This window comes from Momordica charantia, assembly GCF_013281855.1.
Source record: "Momordica charantia cultivar OHB3-1 chromosome 4 unlocalized genomic scaffold, Mcharantia_2.0 BLBB01000004.1, whole genome shotgun sequence".
Lineage (NCBI taxonomy): Eukaryota > Viridiplantae > Streptophyta > Magnoliopsida > Cucurbitales > Cucurbitaceae > Momordica > Momordica charantia.
In genome coordinates this window covers 6,766,848-6,786,658 of record NW_028275162.1, presented here as the reverse complement: position 1 = coordinate 6,786,658, position 19,811 = coordinate 6,766,848, and the positions used below count along the sequence as shown (strand labels likewise).

Sequence of the window (19,811 nt, the reverse complement as noted above, 5' to 3'; positions counted from 1 at the left end):
TTATAATGAGATTATTTTTATGCTCTTGTACTCATGTTTTGCTGTTAACTTATATGTGTTTTTGGCTTGTCTGTTATATTCATTTGTACGGTTGAAATGAAATGAAAAATATTTTGTAATAAAGTTCATTCTTTAGTTAGAATATATTAAGGAGTAAATTATTGGATTATGTGAATAATTGATTTTGGCCCACACTGATTTATGGTATGTTTGATGACCATTCCGTTTTTTGTTTTTTGGTTTTTAATTTTTTAAAAACTGCATTCGGTAATTCATTCAATTTTCTGTTTTTGGTTTCAAAACCTGATATCTGTTTTTCAAAATCTAATTTTTTTCTTTTAATACTCAACTTTTTTTTTCTTTCTCATATTTATCTTTAACAAAATTTATTCTCACTATAAATTTTTTTCACCTAAATTCCTTTCTACAAAATTTATTTTTCTCTCACTAAAATTTTATATTTTAAATTTTTATTATTATTTTTCTTTCTCCAAAATTTTCATCTTTATGTATCTTTTATTTTTTTTCTAAAGATCACTCTCATTTTTCTCTCTAAAAAGTTAATATTTTCTCGCTCTACAATTTAGTTTTTTAAAACTTTTATTTTTCTTATTTAATCTGTTTTTCCTCTAAAAATTGTATCTCATTCTCTCGTTCAATTATCTTTCACTGTAACTTTTATTTATCTTTTTATTTATTTATTTTCACTAAATAGTATATTTCAAATCTTTTTTTTATCTTTAAATTTTTTCTCACTATAATTTTTCTTTTTCTTTCTAATTTCTAAATTTTTTTTTTCAAAAAATATATGCTATATAGTGTAATTTCTTTAAAAAAATAAAATAAAATAAAGAAAGAAGCCATAGAAGATAATGATCATAGGGAATGCTGTAATATTTCCAGCGAGATGGTTGTTAAAATAGGAACTTGGTTTTCACTTAAGGGTTTTTTCGTCACATTTTTTGCTTAATAAAATGACAACATCAGTTGGCGTCAGAGTAACATCGGCGGCCTGAAAATTCTTTTGTCATATGTATACAATTTTTTAATTCTTTCAAATATAAAATCGAATAAGCATAAAATTTCAGAATTTACAAACTTGATTAAATTTCGTCGCTGAAAGCTTTAAATTTTGTAGTGTCTTCGTTGGACATACTGTATCAACTACGGCTCAACTAAGTTTATATTGACGATAATTATATCTAAAATATGAGTAGTGTCAATTTTGATAGATATTAAAAATATATATATGAATAAAATTATTAAAAGGTTTTTTTGTTTCTTAATTCAAATAATATTAGACACTTATAAAGATATGCAACGATATAAATGAAATTATTGAAAGGCTTCTCTGATTTCAAAATTTTAATATTCACAACAATTTATATCTAAAAGTAAAATAATTTTAGATAAAAGAAAAGAAAAGAAAATATTTATAATTTTAATATTATAATTTTAAAATTAGAAATTTGTTCCAGATATCCTAAAATAAATGCATCACCCAAATTTCTAATCTCCGTTCTTTATTTTTAATTTTTTATTTTAAAACAATAGTGATGGGTTTGAAATTGTAAAGATTTTATTTTTATTCTTTTCAAGTAGTGATGGATTTAATATAACAAACATCTAAAAAGATTTTCGTGCACTTGCTTTGGAGTTAAAACTCCTCGAAAATACATTACTCATTCTTAAAAACATTTCGTTCTGTTTTGAAAATGGATTCATTTGTGTATTATAGGACGAATAAGAAAATCCCACAAAAATATACTCAGGCTCCAAATTTCTTTTGAATTTATTAAAAGAAAACATACATTTTACAAAATAAATTTATATTTTCTTTTTAATAATTTTGTTGAGAAATTGATTGACGTAAATAATTTCTCCTCCCACATAAAATATCCAACACAACAACAAATATGCAAATAGAAAGAAAACAGTAAATAAAAGTTTAGGATTAGATACAATAACATTCCCCAAAATATCTCTAGAGATCTCAACAAAAGTCCCCTAACTTCTTACACAATTAATACTTAGGAACAGAAATGAAAAACTCACAATAATCAAAATCTAATTACTCCGAATGTGTTGATCTTGATGAGCTTTAATGCTTCTGCCTATGTCCGTGCTTCTCCCTTGAAACTGCCACGAAACCCTCTAAAAAACAACTCAAAATCAGCTGGACAATAACCCTTTTTCGGCTGAGAAACCTTAAACCGGAAACTGCATTTATATAGGCATTGAAACAACGCCCATGGCACTATCCCCGGCGCCATGGCGCTACGGTCGGAAAACTACGCCAGTGCACCAACCAGGACAGCACCGAGGCGCTATCTCCTAGTGCCGCGGCACTGTCTTCTCAGCCCAAGTGGACTGCAGCGTCCCACTTCTCCCTTGTTTTCATCCTGCTTCAATTATGACGCGTCCCGACTTGATCCAACGTCGTTTTGACTCCACCAATCCCAACAAATTTTGATGTCTAAAAAAGTATCAGAAATAGATAAATCTAAAATGATGGGTTTTGCTCCCGTGGGTATCCATCTTAGCTTAATCACCCCAAATCAATTTTTTTGATCAATCACACCTTTCCTTTTTTTTTCTGTTCAAAATAGATATCGTGTTACGCTAGTTGATATCCCTATAATTGAGATTCGTTTCCTAGACTAAGCAATATATGTTGGAATTTTTTGAATAAAATTATTTTTGTTAAAATTGAAGAATTACAACTTTTCATGAATTGGTACATCTTTTGTAAAGGTTATGTCATTTTATAAAAAAAAAAACATAACTTTACATGAAAAGATATGACTATTTGAATGGCCACAAGTAGTCTATAAATACGTGGTTCTTCTCAGTTTTGGAAGACAGAAAAATCATCCCTCAAAATTCTCTCCTTTCCTCTATACAAATATTTAGTGGGTTATTCCATATTTTGTGTTGACAATATGTAAATATATATATACTTTGATGGTATTGGTATATATCGCATGGTTCGATATTGGATATATTGTCTACACATCTCGAGTTTATTGATTCATGAGAGTTGTGGTTTCATTCTTGTGAATGAGCGTGGATGTAATTATGTGTTGAGTAATTACTCTATGATAGTTTCATATTTATATGAAATTAAGTTTAGTAGCATGGTTAAATGCTTGAACTGGATATATAGTTAAATATCCAAATTGCTTTTGTAATTAGAACATTCTTGTTATGAATGATGTACTTTAAAGTATGAATATGAAGTTGTGGAAAGGTCTTAATATAAATATTTGAAATTGTATGGATGCCTTACAAAAGCGAAAAATACTCTTAACTAAGTCTAACAGGCTGTCATTGATGTAAACTTCCATTTATCTAAAAGATATTGGATGTAGTATTTCATAATTGAAGTATTGTGTGTAGTTGGCAGTCTAATGAATCTTACAAATTGCTCACGGTCGGACTTAGCATATGCACTGAGTAAATTTAGAAGATTTGCAAATAATCTTGGAAACGATTATTGGGAAGTGACGATATTACGGATATTAAAAGTATTCAAAATAATGGGTTGCAATCATAGTTTGAGGATAAAGTAACGAAAATTGGATTTTTGATACTAATGATGCAAAATCCAAGGGTGGGATTATCATATTCAATGTAATATGAAATCAAGTGCAATTCTTAATGTATAATGGTAAGTCTCGACATATACGTCGACGACATAATACCATAAGACAATTGCTCTCTAATGGAATTAAATCAATTGATTATGTGAAATCAAAGGATAATATTGCGGATCCGCTTATGAAAGCTTTGGCAAGAGAGCAAGTGAAATTGTCTTCAATAGGAATGGGTTTGAAGCCTAAAATATAAGAGTTGACATAATGGTAACCCAACCTAGCTGACTGGAGATCCCAAGATCTAGGTTCAAAAAGGAAAACAAATTTATGTATACAACTCAGAGGAGCACTAGAAAAGGAATTATAAATTCCTAACCGTTCCTATTATAAAAATTAGTGCTAACCTGGAAACGGATGAGGTTAAGATATGCTTTTAATGACTCTTTAGCTCTTTTATAAGAGTGGGGTATTGCTAGGATACTCTTTAAAGAAGTCACCTATGTGGGTGTGAAGGGCCGCTTCTATGAGAATTTTTCAAGGCTGAATTCTCTAAAAACACTCATGAAACCAGGCGGTATTCAAAGCCAAAATGAATACAAACATGAGAACCATTAGTATTTCGAAGAATATCTATGTAACTATTATGGATTTGATTTACTCTTAAAAAGTTGACAATTCAAAGTTCTTTAACTACTGATCGGCTATATAAACTCCATAGTTTTACGAAGGAAAGTTCAAAGTCTTAGACTACTTATCCTGATGTAGTTATTCTTCATAAGTAATCGTACATGTTTTTAAAAATAAAATTTATTCATGTAGGGGATTGTTGGAATTTTTTAAATAAAATTATTTTTGTTAAAATTGAAGAATCACAACTTTTCATGAACTGGTACGTCTTTTGTAAAAGTTATGTCCTTTTATAAAAAAATAATAATAATAACTTTACATGAAAAGAAATGACTAGTTGAATGGCCACAAATAGTCTATAAATATGTGATTCTTCTCAGTTTTGGAAGACAGAAAAATTATCCCTCAAAATTCTCTCGTTTCCTCTGTACGAATACTTAAATACTGTGAGTTCGTTGAGTCCTGTGTGTGAAGTGCTGCATTCATAGATTGGTATATCCGTCCTATCCTGAGAGACAATTGTTCATGAAACCTTGAGCCCCATAAAGGAACAAAATTGTTTTAAGGAAACAACCTACGTTGGGTTCAGATTTTTAATTTTGTGTTTTCTTAAGTTTTCTATACATATTTCTCCAAGAATATAATGACCAGCAAAGGAAAATACTCGAACACAATACGCCGTCCCAAGGGCAATCACACCCCTCCTTTCGTGGCATCTCTCCTCTCATCTCTCCCTATTTTCAAACTTTTTTTTCTTTTTAACAATCATCATCCCTTTCGTTTTTTTTTTTTTGGGGAGAAATCACTCCACTAAATATCTTCAGTTAACAATGAATTTGAAAGATGGTTTAAAAAATTATTAGGTCAAATTATAAAGCTGAGTTTTTTTAGAAGGATAATGTCTTTGAATCAACACGAATTTGAAAAATGGTTCTAGACATGGTTTGGTCAAATTAGAAATCTATGTTTGTGACTTTGATAATATTTGATAATTAAAAAAAAAAAGTAAAAAAGTTAGAAATTTTAATTTTAGGTCTAAATAGAATCAATCAGCATGAATTTTGAACATGATTTTAAAAATGGTTCGGTAATTGTTAGACATCTATATTTCTAACTTTGATAATAAAAAATAACAAAATTAAGAAAATTTAATATTGAGCGAATCAATGAAAATTTAATTCAAACATGGTTTTAAAATGATCTGGTGAAATTAGAAATAAATGTTTTTAACTTTGATAATACAAAATAATAAAACGAATTTATCCCTCCTACAAAATTGTCAAAAAAAATAAATAAATAACTAAATTGTATAAGAGGGTTGAACATTTCAGAGAAAAAAAAAACAACTAAAAACAAAATCAAACTACCCAAATCCAAGTTATTTTATCGTGCACCCCAAATACAGACTACATTAGGCGACACAAAACATACACTTCTCCGATCCATATCTACCTAGACTTAACATTCTCAAGCTTAAGATGTCGAACTTACGTGTCAGATGCCCAAGTATCAAAACCTCGTCTAAATAATCCAAAAAGTAAACTTTGTAAATCCCCATTAAAGTTTAAAGTTTAAGCTGATCATAATACAAAACCCACTCAATTAAACTTAAGGAAAATAAAATTTATTCAATCTCAATATGTTCATAAAACAATAAAAAGAAGAACATATAAACATCCATTCTCCTCTCTCTTTCTTTTTCTTTCTTTTTTTTTATCCTCCACGAGGGCCACATGGGTGTGATTATGATTGGTGCAAAGATTAAAAGAGTGCAACAAAATGTGGTAAATTAATTGCAAATTTGATCATTTTCTTCTCCCTCACAAATCATGCGCAGTCCTTGGGGTATCATTTCTTCTTGCAATGCAAGTTTTTTTTTTTTTTTTCTCACTTTGGTTGTGCTTCTGTTACTCACATCATATCAAGCTATCATTTTTACAAACATTTGGTGGGCTAAGAATGCATAAAAAAGTTCAATGGGAGATGTGAATTTTTTTTCCCTTTTTGATGATATGGTGCAGCTTTTTGGGCCTCTTTGGGGTTGATAATGGAAGGGCATGGAGGGAAAATCTATTTCCTTTTGCAATTATGTCCAATTAGTTTGGTGGGTTGAATTTATTATTTTTTTTTTCCTTTTTTAGTTTCATTGTTCATCTTTTGTGCATGTGATCATTGGGTTGGGGACTTTTCATTTTTTGTTCTTTTGCCAATTTGGTTAAAGCTTGATTCTGATTCTCCAATTTTATGTATATAAAAATATGGAGTCCCATAAAAGAAAACTTAGCTCCTTACCTATGACCTTTTGCAATATTTTTTTGAAAGGTATATAATATATATAATAGGGACGATTGAGAATTTAAAACTTCCCACCTATAAAAAAGGTTAACTAATCGAACTTACAACCTCATAATTGGAGGTATATGTTAATTACTCGTATCTTCACTATTAACTAGTTATGCTGAAGTTGGTGAAAAGTATATATATTATATATTTTTCTAAATAATGATATAAATATATATTGAATGAGATTAAATATAAAATGACTAAATATGTAGTTTAACCTACACTATTTTGTGTTTCTTTTTTCAATTAATCTCTATTATCGTTTAAAAAGTTTCAGTTTATATATATATATATATTTTAGTATGGTTGTTGATGATAAATTTATTTGACATATTACACTTTAAAAAAAAATTAGAAAGAGAAATTTAATAGAGAAAAAAAGTCAATTCCAAAATTTTAAGTTAGGGAAATTATTTCAAATTCCTACTTGTTGGTAACGCAACAAATTTTGATAGATTTTAAATCAATAAAAAATAAATTTTTTTGTTTGAGTGATTGCATGAAATGAAAAGAAAGTATTTATTTTACCATTATATGCGTGTAATTATATATAATTTTTAAAAATAAAATCCTAACAACTGTATTAGAAGAAAATAACTGTACTTTCTTTTTTTACGAACCTCTTTTCACAGGCGTATTAGGTTGCCTTCTATTATTATTTTTTTTTAATCTCCCTCATCTTTCTTTATCTCCCTTTTTTATCTGATCTCCTTCTCCATTTCTCCTTCTTTCTTATTTTTATAGGTCAATCTCTATTTTCTTTATTCTCTTTCTATCTCATCTCCTTCTTCATTTCCTTTTTCATCTCATCCTCTATTTTCTTTCTTTCTTTTTTTTTCTCATCTCATTATTTGATATACACTATTGTAGCACCACCTCCATCTCAAGTTTTTTTTTTTTTTAATTCAATTTGATTTCTTTCATTTATATAAAATTGTAATGTGGTCAACTTTCAATTAAAACCCTACCAAATCAAACTTAGAGGGGATTGGATTCCAAATTCTATTTTTTATTCTATTTTTTTAATTCCAACCAAATAGTGGGAATAATTTAAAAATTATTATGATTTCAAAATCTTCACAAATTCGGGCTTCCAAACAGGGGTTAGAGACCTAGAGGAAGGAACTAGAAATTTCCCTCTGAGGTGTAATTTCTTGTCTCTAATTATTGTAATATGTAAACTTATCGTTAGGCAAAATTATTGAAAAAAAAAATAGTATATTGAAAAATATTATGGGAAGATAGGAGATGAAGTAGGTGAAATTAGGCGAAAGAAGAGAAATTTTATTTTTTATTTTTTAATTATTCTTTTCCACCTGAGGCTAAACAAATATTGCAAAATTAACTATTTATTGACATATTAAAATTATAATGATATAAAATAAAAAAAATAAATATCAGATTATTTTTCTTCTAGGTGGTGTACTATTGCTGTAGTTGTTACCACTATTAGAAGTAAATTAGTATTTTGTAAATTTCGATTATAACTTTGAAAAAACATGATACAATGTTTTTTTGTGATTTAACTATACTAATCAAAGTAGATATATTATTTTGATTATTTTCATTTTAATATTTAATATCTAAAACTGTTATCCGATAATTATTTGAAACTACATATGATTAAAATTACACACTATTATCTCTATTCTAAATTATTTAATGAAAGATTATGATAAAATATTTGTTATTCAATGGATCAAATTTTTGTTCAAATGTAAATACCAAAGAATATAAGAAAGATATAGTAGAGAAATAGTCGTCAAAATAGCGATTTCAAAATAAAATAGTTGGGAAAAAATATGTCACTATATAAACTTTTGAATATGTATAGCCATAGATACATCAACCATTTCAGAAATAAAAAATCAAAACTTTGGGGGAAAGAATACCCTGGACACGTGGAGGACAGCTATTGGTGCCCCAAGGTGACCCATGAGTCATACCCCAGCTCGGACCGCCGAGATCACCGCCACTAGCGTTGACAGATGCTAAGTATGAGGGCCAAGATGAACCTGGCCGAGGTCCGACCTACCGGGAAGCTCGGTGGGGGCCGATGTGAGTTACTGTCAGCAGGCGTGATTATCGGGGGTAACCGTCGATCTCGAGATTACCGGGTGTAACCGTCGGTCCCGAGATTACCAGGTGTAACCGTCGGGAGATTAGCGGGACTACCACCCATAAGTAGAGGACTTCACTCCACGATCAGGTACGATGATTTCTGACCTCGAACTAAACTGGGAATCCGACCTATACTGACTTGATCGTCGGAGTGCTCACCTTTTTGTGCAGGTCCGCCCAAGTATTCAGATCGTCAAAATAGCGATTTCAAAATAAAATAGTTGGGAAAAAATATGTCACTATATAAACTTTTGAATATGTATAGCCATAGATACATCAACCATTTCAGAAATAAAAAATCAAAACTTTGGGGGAAAGAATACCCTGGACACGTGGAGGACAGCTATTGGTGCCCCAAGGTGACCCATGAGTCATACCCCAGCTCGGACCGCCGAGATCACCGCCACTAGCGTTGACAGATGCTAAGTATGAGAGCCAAGATGAACCTGGCCGAGGTCCGACCTACCGGGAAGCTCGGTGGGGGCCGATGTGAGTTACTGTCAGCAGGCGTGATTATCGGGGGTAACCGTCGATCTCGAGATTACCGGGTGTAACCGTCGGTCCCGAGATTACCAGGTGTAACCGTCGGGAGATTAGCGGGACTACCACCCATAAGTAGAGGACTTCACTCCACGATCAGGTACGATGATTTCTGACCTCGAACTAAACTGGGAATCCGACCTATACTGACTTGATCGTCGGAGTGCTCACCTTTTTGTGCAGGTCCGCCCAAGTATTCAGATCGGTCCGGAGGCCGAGTTCGAGCTGCAATCTACCTCCGGACCGATCTGCAATCTGAAATACACTGTTGTGCATATCCTTGCATAAACAACATCTATTATATATAGAATTTAATAAAATTTTTATATATATTTAATTTCTTGATAAATTAATTGTATTTTATGAAATAAAAAACATTGTATTTGACATATAAGCCTTCCACGAGGCTTCCCAAACTGTCGTCAAAAAAATTGTATTTTATGAAATATTTAACATTTAGTTAAAATATATATTACTTTATGTGTGTAAAAAATATATATATAATTTTTATAAACTCTAAGGATTGAGTACAATTAATTTCAAAAGAAAAAAAACTTTAATTTAATTAAGACATGATGTTTGTTGGGAGAGAAAATCACAACATGCCATATGGATCGAAAGTGTAGGTCGGCCACCGAACTCTAGACACAGACCTGTAGATCTCGATCCCTTCAACTTGAAGCCTCAGGTGAAGGAAGGAAACCACTTAGCTCATCGATCGAGCTAAAAGATCAGAGTGTCCCTGTATAGATTTGGGAGCGACTCAAGCAGAATCAATAGTTGTCGAGATTATACCTCTGCAATCCCAATTGTGATTCTTGTAACGGAGTGTTTCACTAACCCCCACTCAACTTTAATAGTTGGCTCGCTCGAATCTTAGTTCGCGAAATTTGGCATAAATAACATTTTTACTCATGATAGTTGTATGTATTCTCGATAGAGTTAGATAATATTTTCTGGTAAAAAAAAAAAAAGTGAGATAATATTTTAATTGGATGGAAGGATTTAATTTTTTTTCTTTTTCTTTTTATATCAAATCCTTATTTTCTCTCCCTCAATGTTCAATCACTGTATTTAGTTACATTTAAATTGAATTTGTATTTTTGTAAATTGGCTAAGTCGTCTCACTTGAGAATTTCGGAGTCGGGCTTCGTCGCCTTTGCACCCGCAACCACTTTGGTAAAGTGACAATTGCCCCATGAAGACTCGCTTTCACTATGGCTCCCGGCGATGATAGGTGGATCTGGTAATTGGTCTGTTCCGATTCTGATAGGTGCACGATGACGATCTATATGGAAGGACAGTTTTGTTGATGCATTCTTGTTGAGAAAGTTTTTTTTAAAATTCTCCAACTCCGGATGAGTTTGAGGCCTGTAATGGGTGCATAACTTAGGTATTCAAAAAGAAACGATTTCTTGCTAGTGATCCGCAATTGATCACGGATAAAGAAAAAGTCTGTTTAAATCGTATGCGCTGCCTATCAAGTAAGTAGTTCATTAAGGCATAACAACAGATATAACTATTTAAAATAGGCAATTTCAAAAATGGCCAAACAACTTTAAGTTTTCATTAATGGTTGAACGTAAAATAAAAAAATCTTTATTAATTTTTTTGTTACAAAATTACCCTTCCTAAAATGATTTTAAAATAAATATATTATTTTCTCTTTTTCATAGGAGAATCCTACCTATATTTTTGTCTACCACTAATTCAAATATTTTTTAAAATCTTTCAAATATTTTTCCAATAAATTTCAGGAGAATTATACTAACAAATCTAAAAAATAGTATATTCATTAAACAATAAAATCATTGAAAATGATACTAAAAATCTTAAAGAATATATAATAAATGTCAATAAACAAAATGAAATTAGAAACACAAATACTACCCAAAACAATAATGTAGTTAGAAACAGAAATACTAACACCCAGGACAAATAGACAAACACAGAACAGAGGAATAAATGGAGAAACAAATATAGTAAAGGGTGAATAAAAATGTGAACAAATAAGGTGAACATATAACGTAAAAAATAAAGTGTATTTTTGTGAACAATTATACAAAAAAATATAAAAGGCACTCTACCTACAATCTATAAAAACTCAACATATAGGCCTCTCTCTTCTCTGCTACCGACCGTCCCACTTGCAACAAGCTCTATCACCTACTGCGTTGCCCCACCTTGTTCCCTCGCCTAACAAGATCTTCTTTCTTCCTTGTTGGATTTCTGTTGTCTCCCTTTCTCCCCTGCTCTGATTGTCTCCCTCCATGATCTTCTGACGTCTACTAGTGAGTTCTGTCTCTAAAAAAAACTAGAATGAAGGAAGGATAGAATCTAAGAAAGATGATAGAAGTTAGGATATTTGATTTTAAAAATAATAATCAAATAAAAAGGGTAGACGTGTCAAAATCAAACCTGCAAAATAGTTAGAAAAATACAAATCGACATTTTTCGTTATCAAATATCATTTAGCCATTTTTCAAAATCAGATGATAAACAGGGACATCTATTGTAAATTTTCTTTCATTAATGGGCCAGCCTAACCTCCAATAACTAGGCCCATAGCTTGACTCATTGGATTGGGCTTGAGCCAGCCTATTAGATGCATTGGGATAATTAAATTTTAATTATCTTTTATAAAAAAAAAATAAAAGATTTTAAAACAAATTTTATTAAAATAGATTAAACTGATGTTTTTTTATTTAATTTCAATTTAAGTTTCTTTTGAAAATTTGTTAACTTTATCTATAAAATTAATAATGTTATATATTTTCTTTTATTTTTCACTTTTATTTAATTTTTATAAATTTTTTAGACACTAATTTTGTTATTAATTATAAAGTATAATGTATAAAGTGTGAAATGTATTTTTTTAATCTTTAAAAAATGTATTTTTTAGAGAGAAATTTTAAAACTTTAACGGTTATATTTATATATATGATTGATCCAATTAATAGTTCGATAACCTACTTCGACTGATCAATCCAAATATGACCCAAACAAGATGTATGATCCAACCTCCAAAATATTGATCCATGTATCCAATGCAATGAGTGTTGGGATAGGTCGAACCGATCAAACATTAACTTTGGGTCGAACTTGAAATCGGGCTTAGACCAAGTTTGATCCAACGTTTGGACCTTGAACTCTTAGATGAGGTTGAAGTAGGAGCCCATCGTACAAGATCCTTGAATGAGAAATTGCAGTAAGTAGCAAAAATCTTTTATGTATTTCATTTTTTTTTATTTTCAAATATAGTACAAATTTTCACTTACATCGGTAGTATATCAGTAGTATATCAGACACTCATATCAGTAATATATCATATTTATATCACATATATATTGTACAGACACTCATATCAATAGTATATCAAATGTCTATCACATACATATATCAGTAGTAAGATATATTACAAATATATTATAGATGTATATCATTTGGGTAACGTTGTCATTTTAAAATTGGACCTCGATTTTTTCTAAAAAAAAAGATGCTATATTTGAAAAAAAATAAAATAAATGTAGTTGCTATTTTGCTAATTCTACTAAATGTTTTTGCCATATTTGCAAGGATCTCAAATGGAATTTATATAACAAGAACCACACCATAATTATATCATATAAACATTATGGGTTCTATCTAAAAGTTAATTCCCAGTGAGAGGAAAAGTCATATATATTATAAACTTTTGTTATATCCCTTATTTTAATATTGAATCTTTAATAGAGATATAATTAGTGAATAAAGATGAGAGTCGGTTGTGGTAGAAATGGGGATGTATTCCCATTAAGGTACAAAATGTCGACGTCGATAGAAATATTGATTTTCCAATTTTATGGACATGTCGATATCGACGGATATTTGGGAAAAAATCACGGAAATTGTAAAAAATAATAAAAATTATTTTAATTAGTAAATAATACTTTAATTGTAGCTTACTACAATTGATCACTTCTAACCATCATATATAAAAATATGAGTAACTTACTTATGAAAATGTCAATGTCGATAGAAATATCGGAATAAGATAATAAAGATTGATGAAAATAATTTAAATGAGTAAATTGAAATTCAATGTTGCTTAATTGTATTTTATTGATAATTAATAATTTATAATCAAATATAATTTTTTATTACGTAACTGAACAAGATATGAAATATTGATATATACACACACGTACACACGTACCTATGATGATTATATTGAATTATTAGAAATTAAATTATGAATTTGAAAATTTTATAATTAAATTTGGAAAGAAAAATTGAAAAAAAAATTCAATTTGAATAAAAATAGATTAATAGTGAAAATTGAAATAAATAAATAAATTTAAGTAATAATAATATTAGAAATAGAAATGGGAAGAGAGAGGAGAGGAGAGGGGAGGGGAGCACCCCTATAAAACCCCTTCCCTTCTTATTCTCGTTCAATCTGGCAGTGTGGGTATCGGACCAATGGGTTGTGTCTTTTTCTACCGATCCGACTTTTAGTTAAATTTTTTTCACGATAATTGTAGATATTGTCGAGATGTCGATTTTTTCACGGCATTTCGACGATATTTTAATATATCGTCAATACATGGAAAAAAATAATTTCTCTCCATATGTCGATGTCGAACCCGTCGACATGCCGATGTGTCCACCGATATTTATAACGTGGATTCCCATCACATTTTCTAAATTTTACATCTAGGCAAACATTTTTCCATTTTTCTTATTTATTTTCACAATTGTTTTTGAAATCATAAACAATTAAACTTTTTTTTAGTTAATTATTTTCTAGTGAGCTGTACCTGACCCTTTCTAATTAATTATTTCTAAAATAAATTTTAAAAACACAAATTTGTAAAACAAGTTTTAAAAATTAATAATACTAAAATATGGAAAATTATCAAACAAATCTAAACAAATAGTGAAAAATATAACAAAAGAAAAATAAGAAAAAAAAGTTGAAAAAATAGGGTTAAATACTATTTTGATCTTATAATTTTAAATATGGTACATTTTAATTCCTGTATTTTTAAAATGTATGTTTTTGTCTTGTAATTTTAAAAACCATTTTAATCCCAATGTACAAAATTTTAACACAAGTTTATACACAATAGAAATCGTCTGATACAAATTTATAGTTATGTTAAGGATCCATGTTTAAAAGATAAATGGAACTAATAAGGGTTTATAATATAAGTGAGCTAGTTCTCTCATTATCAATTGATTCTAAGATAGAACTGCATGAATATTGATATGGTACCAAGTCCAAAAAACTCAAACGGATATCCGATCAAGAAATGGGAACCGACCAAGATCAATTAGTTAAAAGAGCCACGATCTTGAGGATCATGTTAAAAGGATCTTACAAATGCTTATAGTAGACACTTGCTATTATTTTCTTCGCTAATTAGTTTTGAGATGAAATCGATAAGAGATATATGGACAAACATGATCACTCTTAAAAAATATAAAGATACCAACACATTTTGGAAGGTACATTAACTTAAAATTAACAAAAATAAAAATATAGAAGACCAAATCAAGATTTGGAAAATACATAAACCAAATAATATTTAAACCGAGAAAATATACGAAGTATGTAACAACCACTCAAAATGAGAAGAAAGGAAAAAGAAAAACTAAAAGTATGAGAAAATGATAAAAGGAAGGGGCAAAAGAGTAATTTGTGAAGTGTGTATAATGTTGACTTGACATCCTTTATGAGTCTCCCATCTCTGGACAATAAGCGTGCTCTTCGCCTTCCCACTCTCCACTGTTCTTCTACAGTTCCCTCTCCCTCTGCTCTGCTTTCCCTTCCATTTCCTTTGTCTCTCAAAACTTTTCAATCCCTTCTTTCCAATTCTTAGCGCCTGCCCAATTTCTTCGGATTCCGTTCGAATTCCCCTGCGAATTCTGCTTTTGATTCCACAGGTTCAATTGCTTTTGCTCCATAATTTCTTAGATTCTTTTTGTTTTGCTTGTTTGGAAGAATGGGGAGAGCCCTTTTGGAAATGGGTATTGTGCGAATTTGGAAATACCGAGATTGCGATTTTGTATTTTGTTTAATGATTTGATTCTGTATTTTCGGGTGAGGGAACTGTAATTATTTGCGTGAGATGTAGGTCTGTTTTCTCTCGATCGATTTAGGAAAAGATGTGGGATGGTCGTTCTTGATTTCTTTTCTGTTGAATGAATCAGAGATCTGTTACTGTTCCGTTCTGTGAATGTAAACATTTGATTTTATTAGTTTTTATTAATGTTCTGTATATTACTGCTGGATGATGATGGTCACTGTTGGCATTGTAGCAGTTAATTTGTTGCTTGGGAAATGAATGGGCAAAGGGAGTAAATGGTAGACAATTTTATTTTCAATTGTCTCTGTAGAACTGTGAACTTGGTTTATGATGCTTTTCTCAGAGACTGAGACTCACGTTTCATCTTATATGTTTTGTCTAAACAAAATGAGAGAATTGCATTGATGCTCCTTCACATTCAGCTGGATTATAGCTAGCTTCTTATTTCTTCCTTTTTTTTTTGTTTGTCTTAAATTTGTATTTTAACTGGTCACCAATTTTATGGTGGAGGTTTTAACGCTGAGTCCCCGATTGGTATCTTTCTATGTCGCAGGAAAGTTATAGAAGTGACAGGAGGAAGTAGTAGAGGATAAACGGGGAACTACATAGGAGCAAGAATATGCCTTGGTCGAGTTCTACGGTCGATATGTTTCACAAAGTTGTGCGCCTGAAAATATGTTGTTGGTTTATACTATAAATCATTTCTTGTCCCATTGAACCTTTCCTTCTTCAGTTCTTATCTGCTTCATCATATCATCCATGGGATCCAATCACTTTTTTATCATTGCTTCCGATCTATATATCAGCTGAAGCCAGAATACAGTCTGACTTCTAACTCCCTTAGCTTCAGTTCTATATTCCAATTCTAGGAGTTCATAATCTATTTTCCATCTTCGTTTGCTTAACATTTTCTGAATCTCTACGTTTGTTTGCTTCCCCTGTGTTGTATTTTATGGTTAGTCTAGTGTGAAGTTCGGTGATCCTATTTGGACTTGGTCTCATTGTGTTTTCCCTTCTGTCTCACATCATATTCGTTTTTTAGCATAATAAAGGGTCAAAAGTAGTTATGGTGTGCCAAGCAGCGAGCCAAACACGATTTCGGGCTTTGAAACATGAAAATGGGATTGCAGGGAAGCCAACGATTATAGTTAAAGTGATTGCATGTTTTCAACCTCTGCAGAATTGCCAGGTATGTGCGGATTGGTTTTGATCATTTTATGGCTCTACATTTTATATTACATGGTAAATTATTATCGGTTGTAAGTATATGATCTTGCCACTATTCTTCTGCTAATTTATTTCTCAAATGTGCAATTGAAGTTTATTTGATGTCCTGGAACTATATGGTTACTTGTGCTGTGTTTCCTTTTTCAGGCTGAGTACTTCCGCCATTTGCTTAAACCCGTAACGTAGATCAATTTGTAATTCTTCCGATAAACTTAAGCAGGAGTTTTACTTTTGTTCTTTTAGTTGTTTGTTTCTGAAAGAATCAGTAATTGAACGTGGGGAATCAGAGACATATACATCTTGTGGTAGGTTTCACCAGTCTTGCTTATTTACCAAACCTGAAAGTGAAATGGTCGAGGGATTATTTTTGGTTGCTTTCTGAATATTTGATTTTTCCTTTTCATTGTCAACGTTAGGTGATTGTCTGTTGTTGGATGGTTAAGACCGGAGGTTTTTGGCCGCAGTCTGGGCATTCTGCTGGGAACCTGCCCAATTTGAATTGCATGAACGAGCTGATAAATTTCAGGCTGCGATGTCTGAACCCAGACACTTATATCTCTTCTGCACCGACGGAATTTCGGGGATCTTCTATCCCACATGCTCCAGGTTTGAATTCCGAACAGAAGAATGGGTTGCTGTATAACTCCCCATCTTATTTCGGGACCATGCGTCCCGATGCACTTCCATACCTTGTGGAGAAACACCACAATTCTTCTTTAGGACTTGCACGAATGACTTTACCTAGTTCAAATGCCGAGTTGTCAAAGAGGGAATTCATTATCTTTGATCAGTCTGGTAATCAAACAAGCGTAATGTATAGTTCTGGCTGTCCTGACGCTCGGATCCCTATCTCTATTAGTGCAAAAAACTGCAGTCATGGTTTAAATGATGAAGAAGATGAAGATGCCGGGGATATTGATTTAAAGAATTATTTGTTTCACAAAGATCCTTTGACGAATGGAATTGCTGGTGAGGAGAGCGAGATGCATGAAGACACAGAAGAAATAAACGCCTTACTTTATTCAGATGATGACAATCACTATAGCAGTGATGATGAAGTAACTAGCACTGGTCATTCTCCACCGCTGATTAAGGAACTTTATGATAAACAAACTGAGGAAATGAATGAGGAGGTTGCTAGTTGTGATGGCCCCAGAAAAAGGCAGAGATTGCTAGATGGTGGGCGCAAGAAATTGTCAGATGCCCCAGTTTCAGTGAAAGTAGATTATGCAATTCACAACTACGGAGTTGATACGAAATCAAGCTACACTGTTGGCGAAAGCCAAGGACATCAAATGGATTCCGGATTGGGAAAATTTTCGTCGAAAAAGGACAAGATCCGAGAGACTTTGAGGCTTCTTGAAACCATGGTTCCTGGTGCAGAGGGAAAACACCCAATGTTGGTCATTGATGAGGCTATAGACTACTTGAAGTCTCTAAAGTTTAAAGCAAAAGCTATGGGGCTGGCTACCACGCTCCCTCACTGTGATGTCGGTCAAGGATGTCAGGGCGGGAGAAAAAAGTGGTGACCAAAGATTTCTTTGCCAGAATGATTACTGAATTTGAAAAATCAATATGGTAGCGTTTGCTTGCCTTTATGGGACCCCAAGGACACCAAGAGGGATTGTACATAATGGGCTACTAAAGGAATTTAAGTAAATATGCAGATACTGCACTTTGCTTGTTGCCATTGAAGACAAAATGGGTAATGTTGACCAGAAATGATTATCTATTGGCTTTTGGGGCACTAAAGATTAAAGGAATCACTTAGATTTGACTACATAGGAGGTGACAGTGGGAGGTATTTTCTGTATTTTTGAGGGACCCCTCTTTTGCTTGAAATTGTTGAGAAACCCCATGAATTTAGTGCATGCGCATTTGGTTACGCAGGCCCCACCCTCCACTCCCCCCCTTCTCCAATATTGTGCTTCCCATCTCTTTACCTTTTATAGATAGAAAAAGAGAAAAAGGAAGAAAATTTGCAGATAATGCAAGGAATTGTGAGAGTGTAGTGTAGCATTGTGTTTCATGATGGATATGGTGGGAGCTGAGCTGGAGTTGCCCTTTAATCAATGATGTCGTAAAGGTAAGCTTGTTTTTTTCTTGCAAAGTGGGAAGTGATTGCTTTTTTGTACAGAAAGTTGTGAAAGGTGGTGCTGCTGCTCGTGAGGTATTTCACTGAAGTTGGCTTTGGATTTGCTGTTTCTAATGCTCTGTCTGTTCTGTGAGTTTGTCAGTTTGAGTTTGAAGATGATGAATAATTGGTGGATGAATGTGTTTTGTCATTATTGTTTTGTATTCTCCACCATTTTTAGCTGTTCTTTTCTTCCCTTCTGAGTGTTCTTTGCATTTTGTTTAAATCTGTCTGGTTTGCCTGTATCCCCACATCTCTGTAACAATGAAGTTTGAATTCTTATAAATTTTAAGCAGAGTTTCTTGTGGGTTGGATGTGCTGTTGGGTGAAAATTAGCTTGTGATTAATTGTGGATACCGTAGCTGAAAAATTAGGCAGGATTTTTCTGGATTAATTGCGCTCTTCACTTTAACTGATTAAAATATATATCATTGACCAAAAAATTGAAAGTTTGAAACTCATCCCATACATCGTTGAATCAAAAAAGTAAAGAAATGTTTGGATTAAAAGATGAAAAACAAGAAGAAAATATCTAATATTTTCCTCTTTTAACATTGGTTCGTGGGACTAGTCAATGTGCATGTAAGGAGGTTTTTGATATTGATAGTGGTATGGGTGATCTACGGATCATCACTCGGACAAAGTTATATCACTGATGTCTGCAGTGTTCCAAGGCTACATATGATTTAGATGCCATGAAATTCTAATACCTCAACATGAATTGTGTAGATGCTAGGGTCATGTCTTTACTTATGTGCATACAATTAAACTATTTTTCAGTATTATGCAATAGCATGTTTTTGTCTTTATTTCGTCAAATAACGTAGCACAGCATGTTTCAGTCTCTATTTGATACTTGATCGCACCATCCTTGAAATTATGCAACAAATCCTTAAGCATAAAGGACATTGCTATCTGTATTGATAATAGGGACTAGGTACACAGATGAAAAGCTTATTCGAATTGCTTTCTCCTCTCGTGACTATTGTTAGAGTCGCTTTGACAAATGCCACATTGTTGTACTTCAAGCCTCTCCTGTCCCTATTTTTCTCAAACAAATTGTTTTGACACAATAATAGATTTTATCATATACTATAGTTATAAAAAAAAGGAAAATGCAAATGTTTTCCTTATTCTTGTTAAGATGAAGAG

At 31.9% G+C, this 19,811-nt stretch overlaps 1 protein-coding gene across 1 annotated transcript; it reads left to right on the top strand.

Annotated features, from left to right (window-relative positions):
- Positions 1-14,956: 14,956 nt before the first annotated feature.
- Positions 14,957-18,973, top strand: SAC51 (transcription factor SAC51). Its single transcript, XM_022286258.2, has 4 exons — positions 14,957-15,155; positions 15,852-16,487; positions 16,673-16,830; positions 16,942-18,973. The coding sequence occupies exon 4, from the start codon at positions 16,960-16,962 to the stop codon at positions 18,052-18,054; it is 1,095 nt and encodes a 364-aa protein (XP_022141950.2). The 5' UTR covers positions 14,957-15,155; positions 15,852-16,487; positions 16,673-16,830; positions 16,942-16,959; the 3' UTR covers positions 18,055-18,973.
- Positions 18,974-19,811: the final 838 nt, after the last annotated feature.

Bases quoted from the DNA above. Each gene is read 5' to 3' on its own strand.
- SAC51 (XM_022286258.2), top strand. From the start codon at position 16,960: ATGGTTAAGACCGGAGGTTTTTGGCCGCAGTCTGGGCATTCTGCTGGG.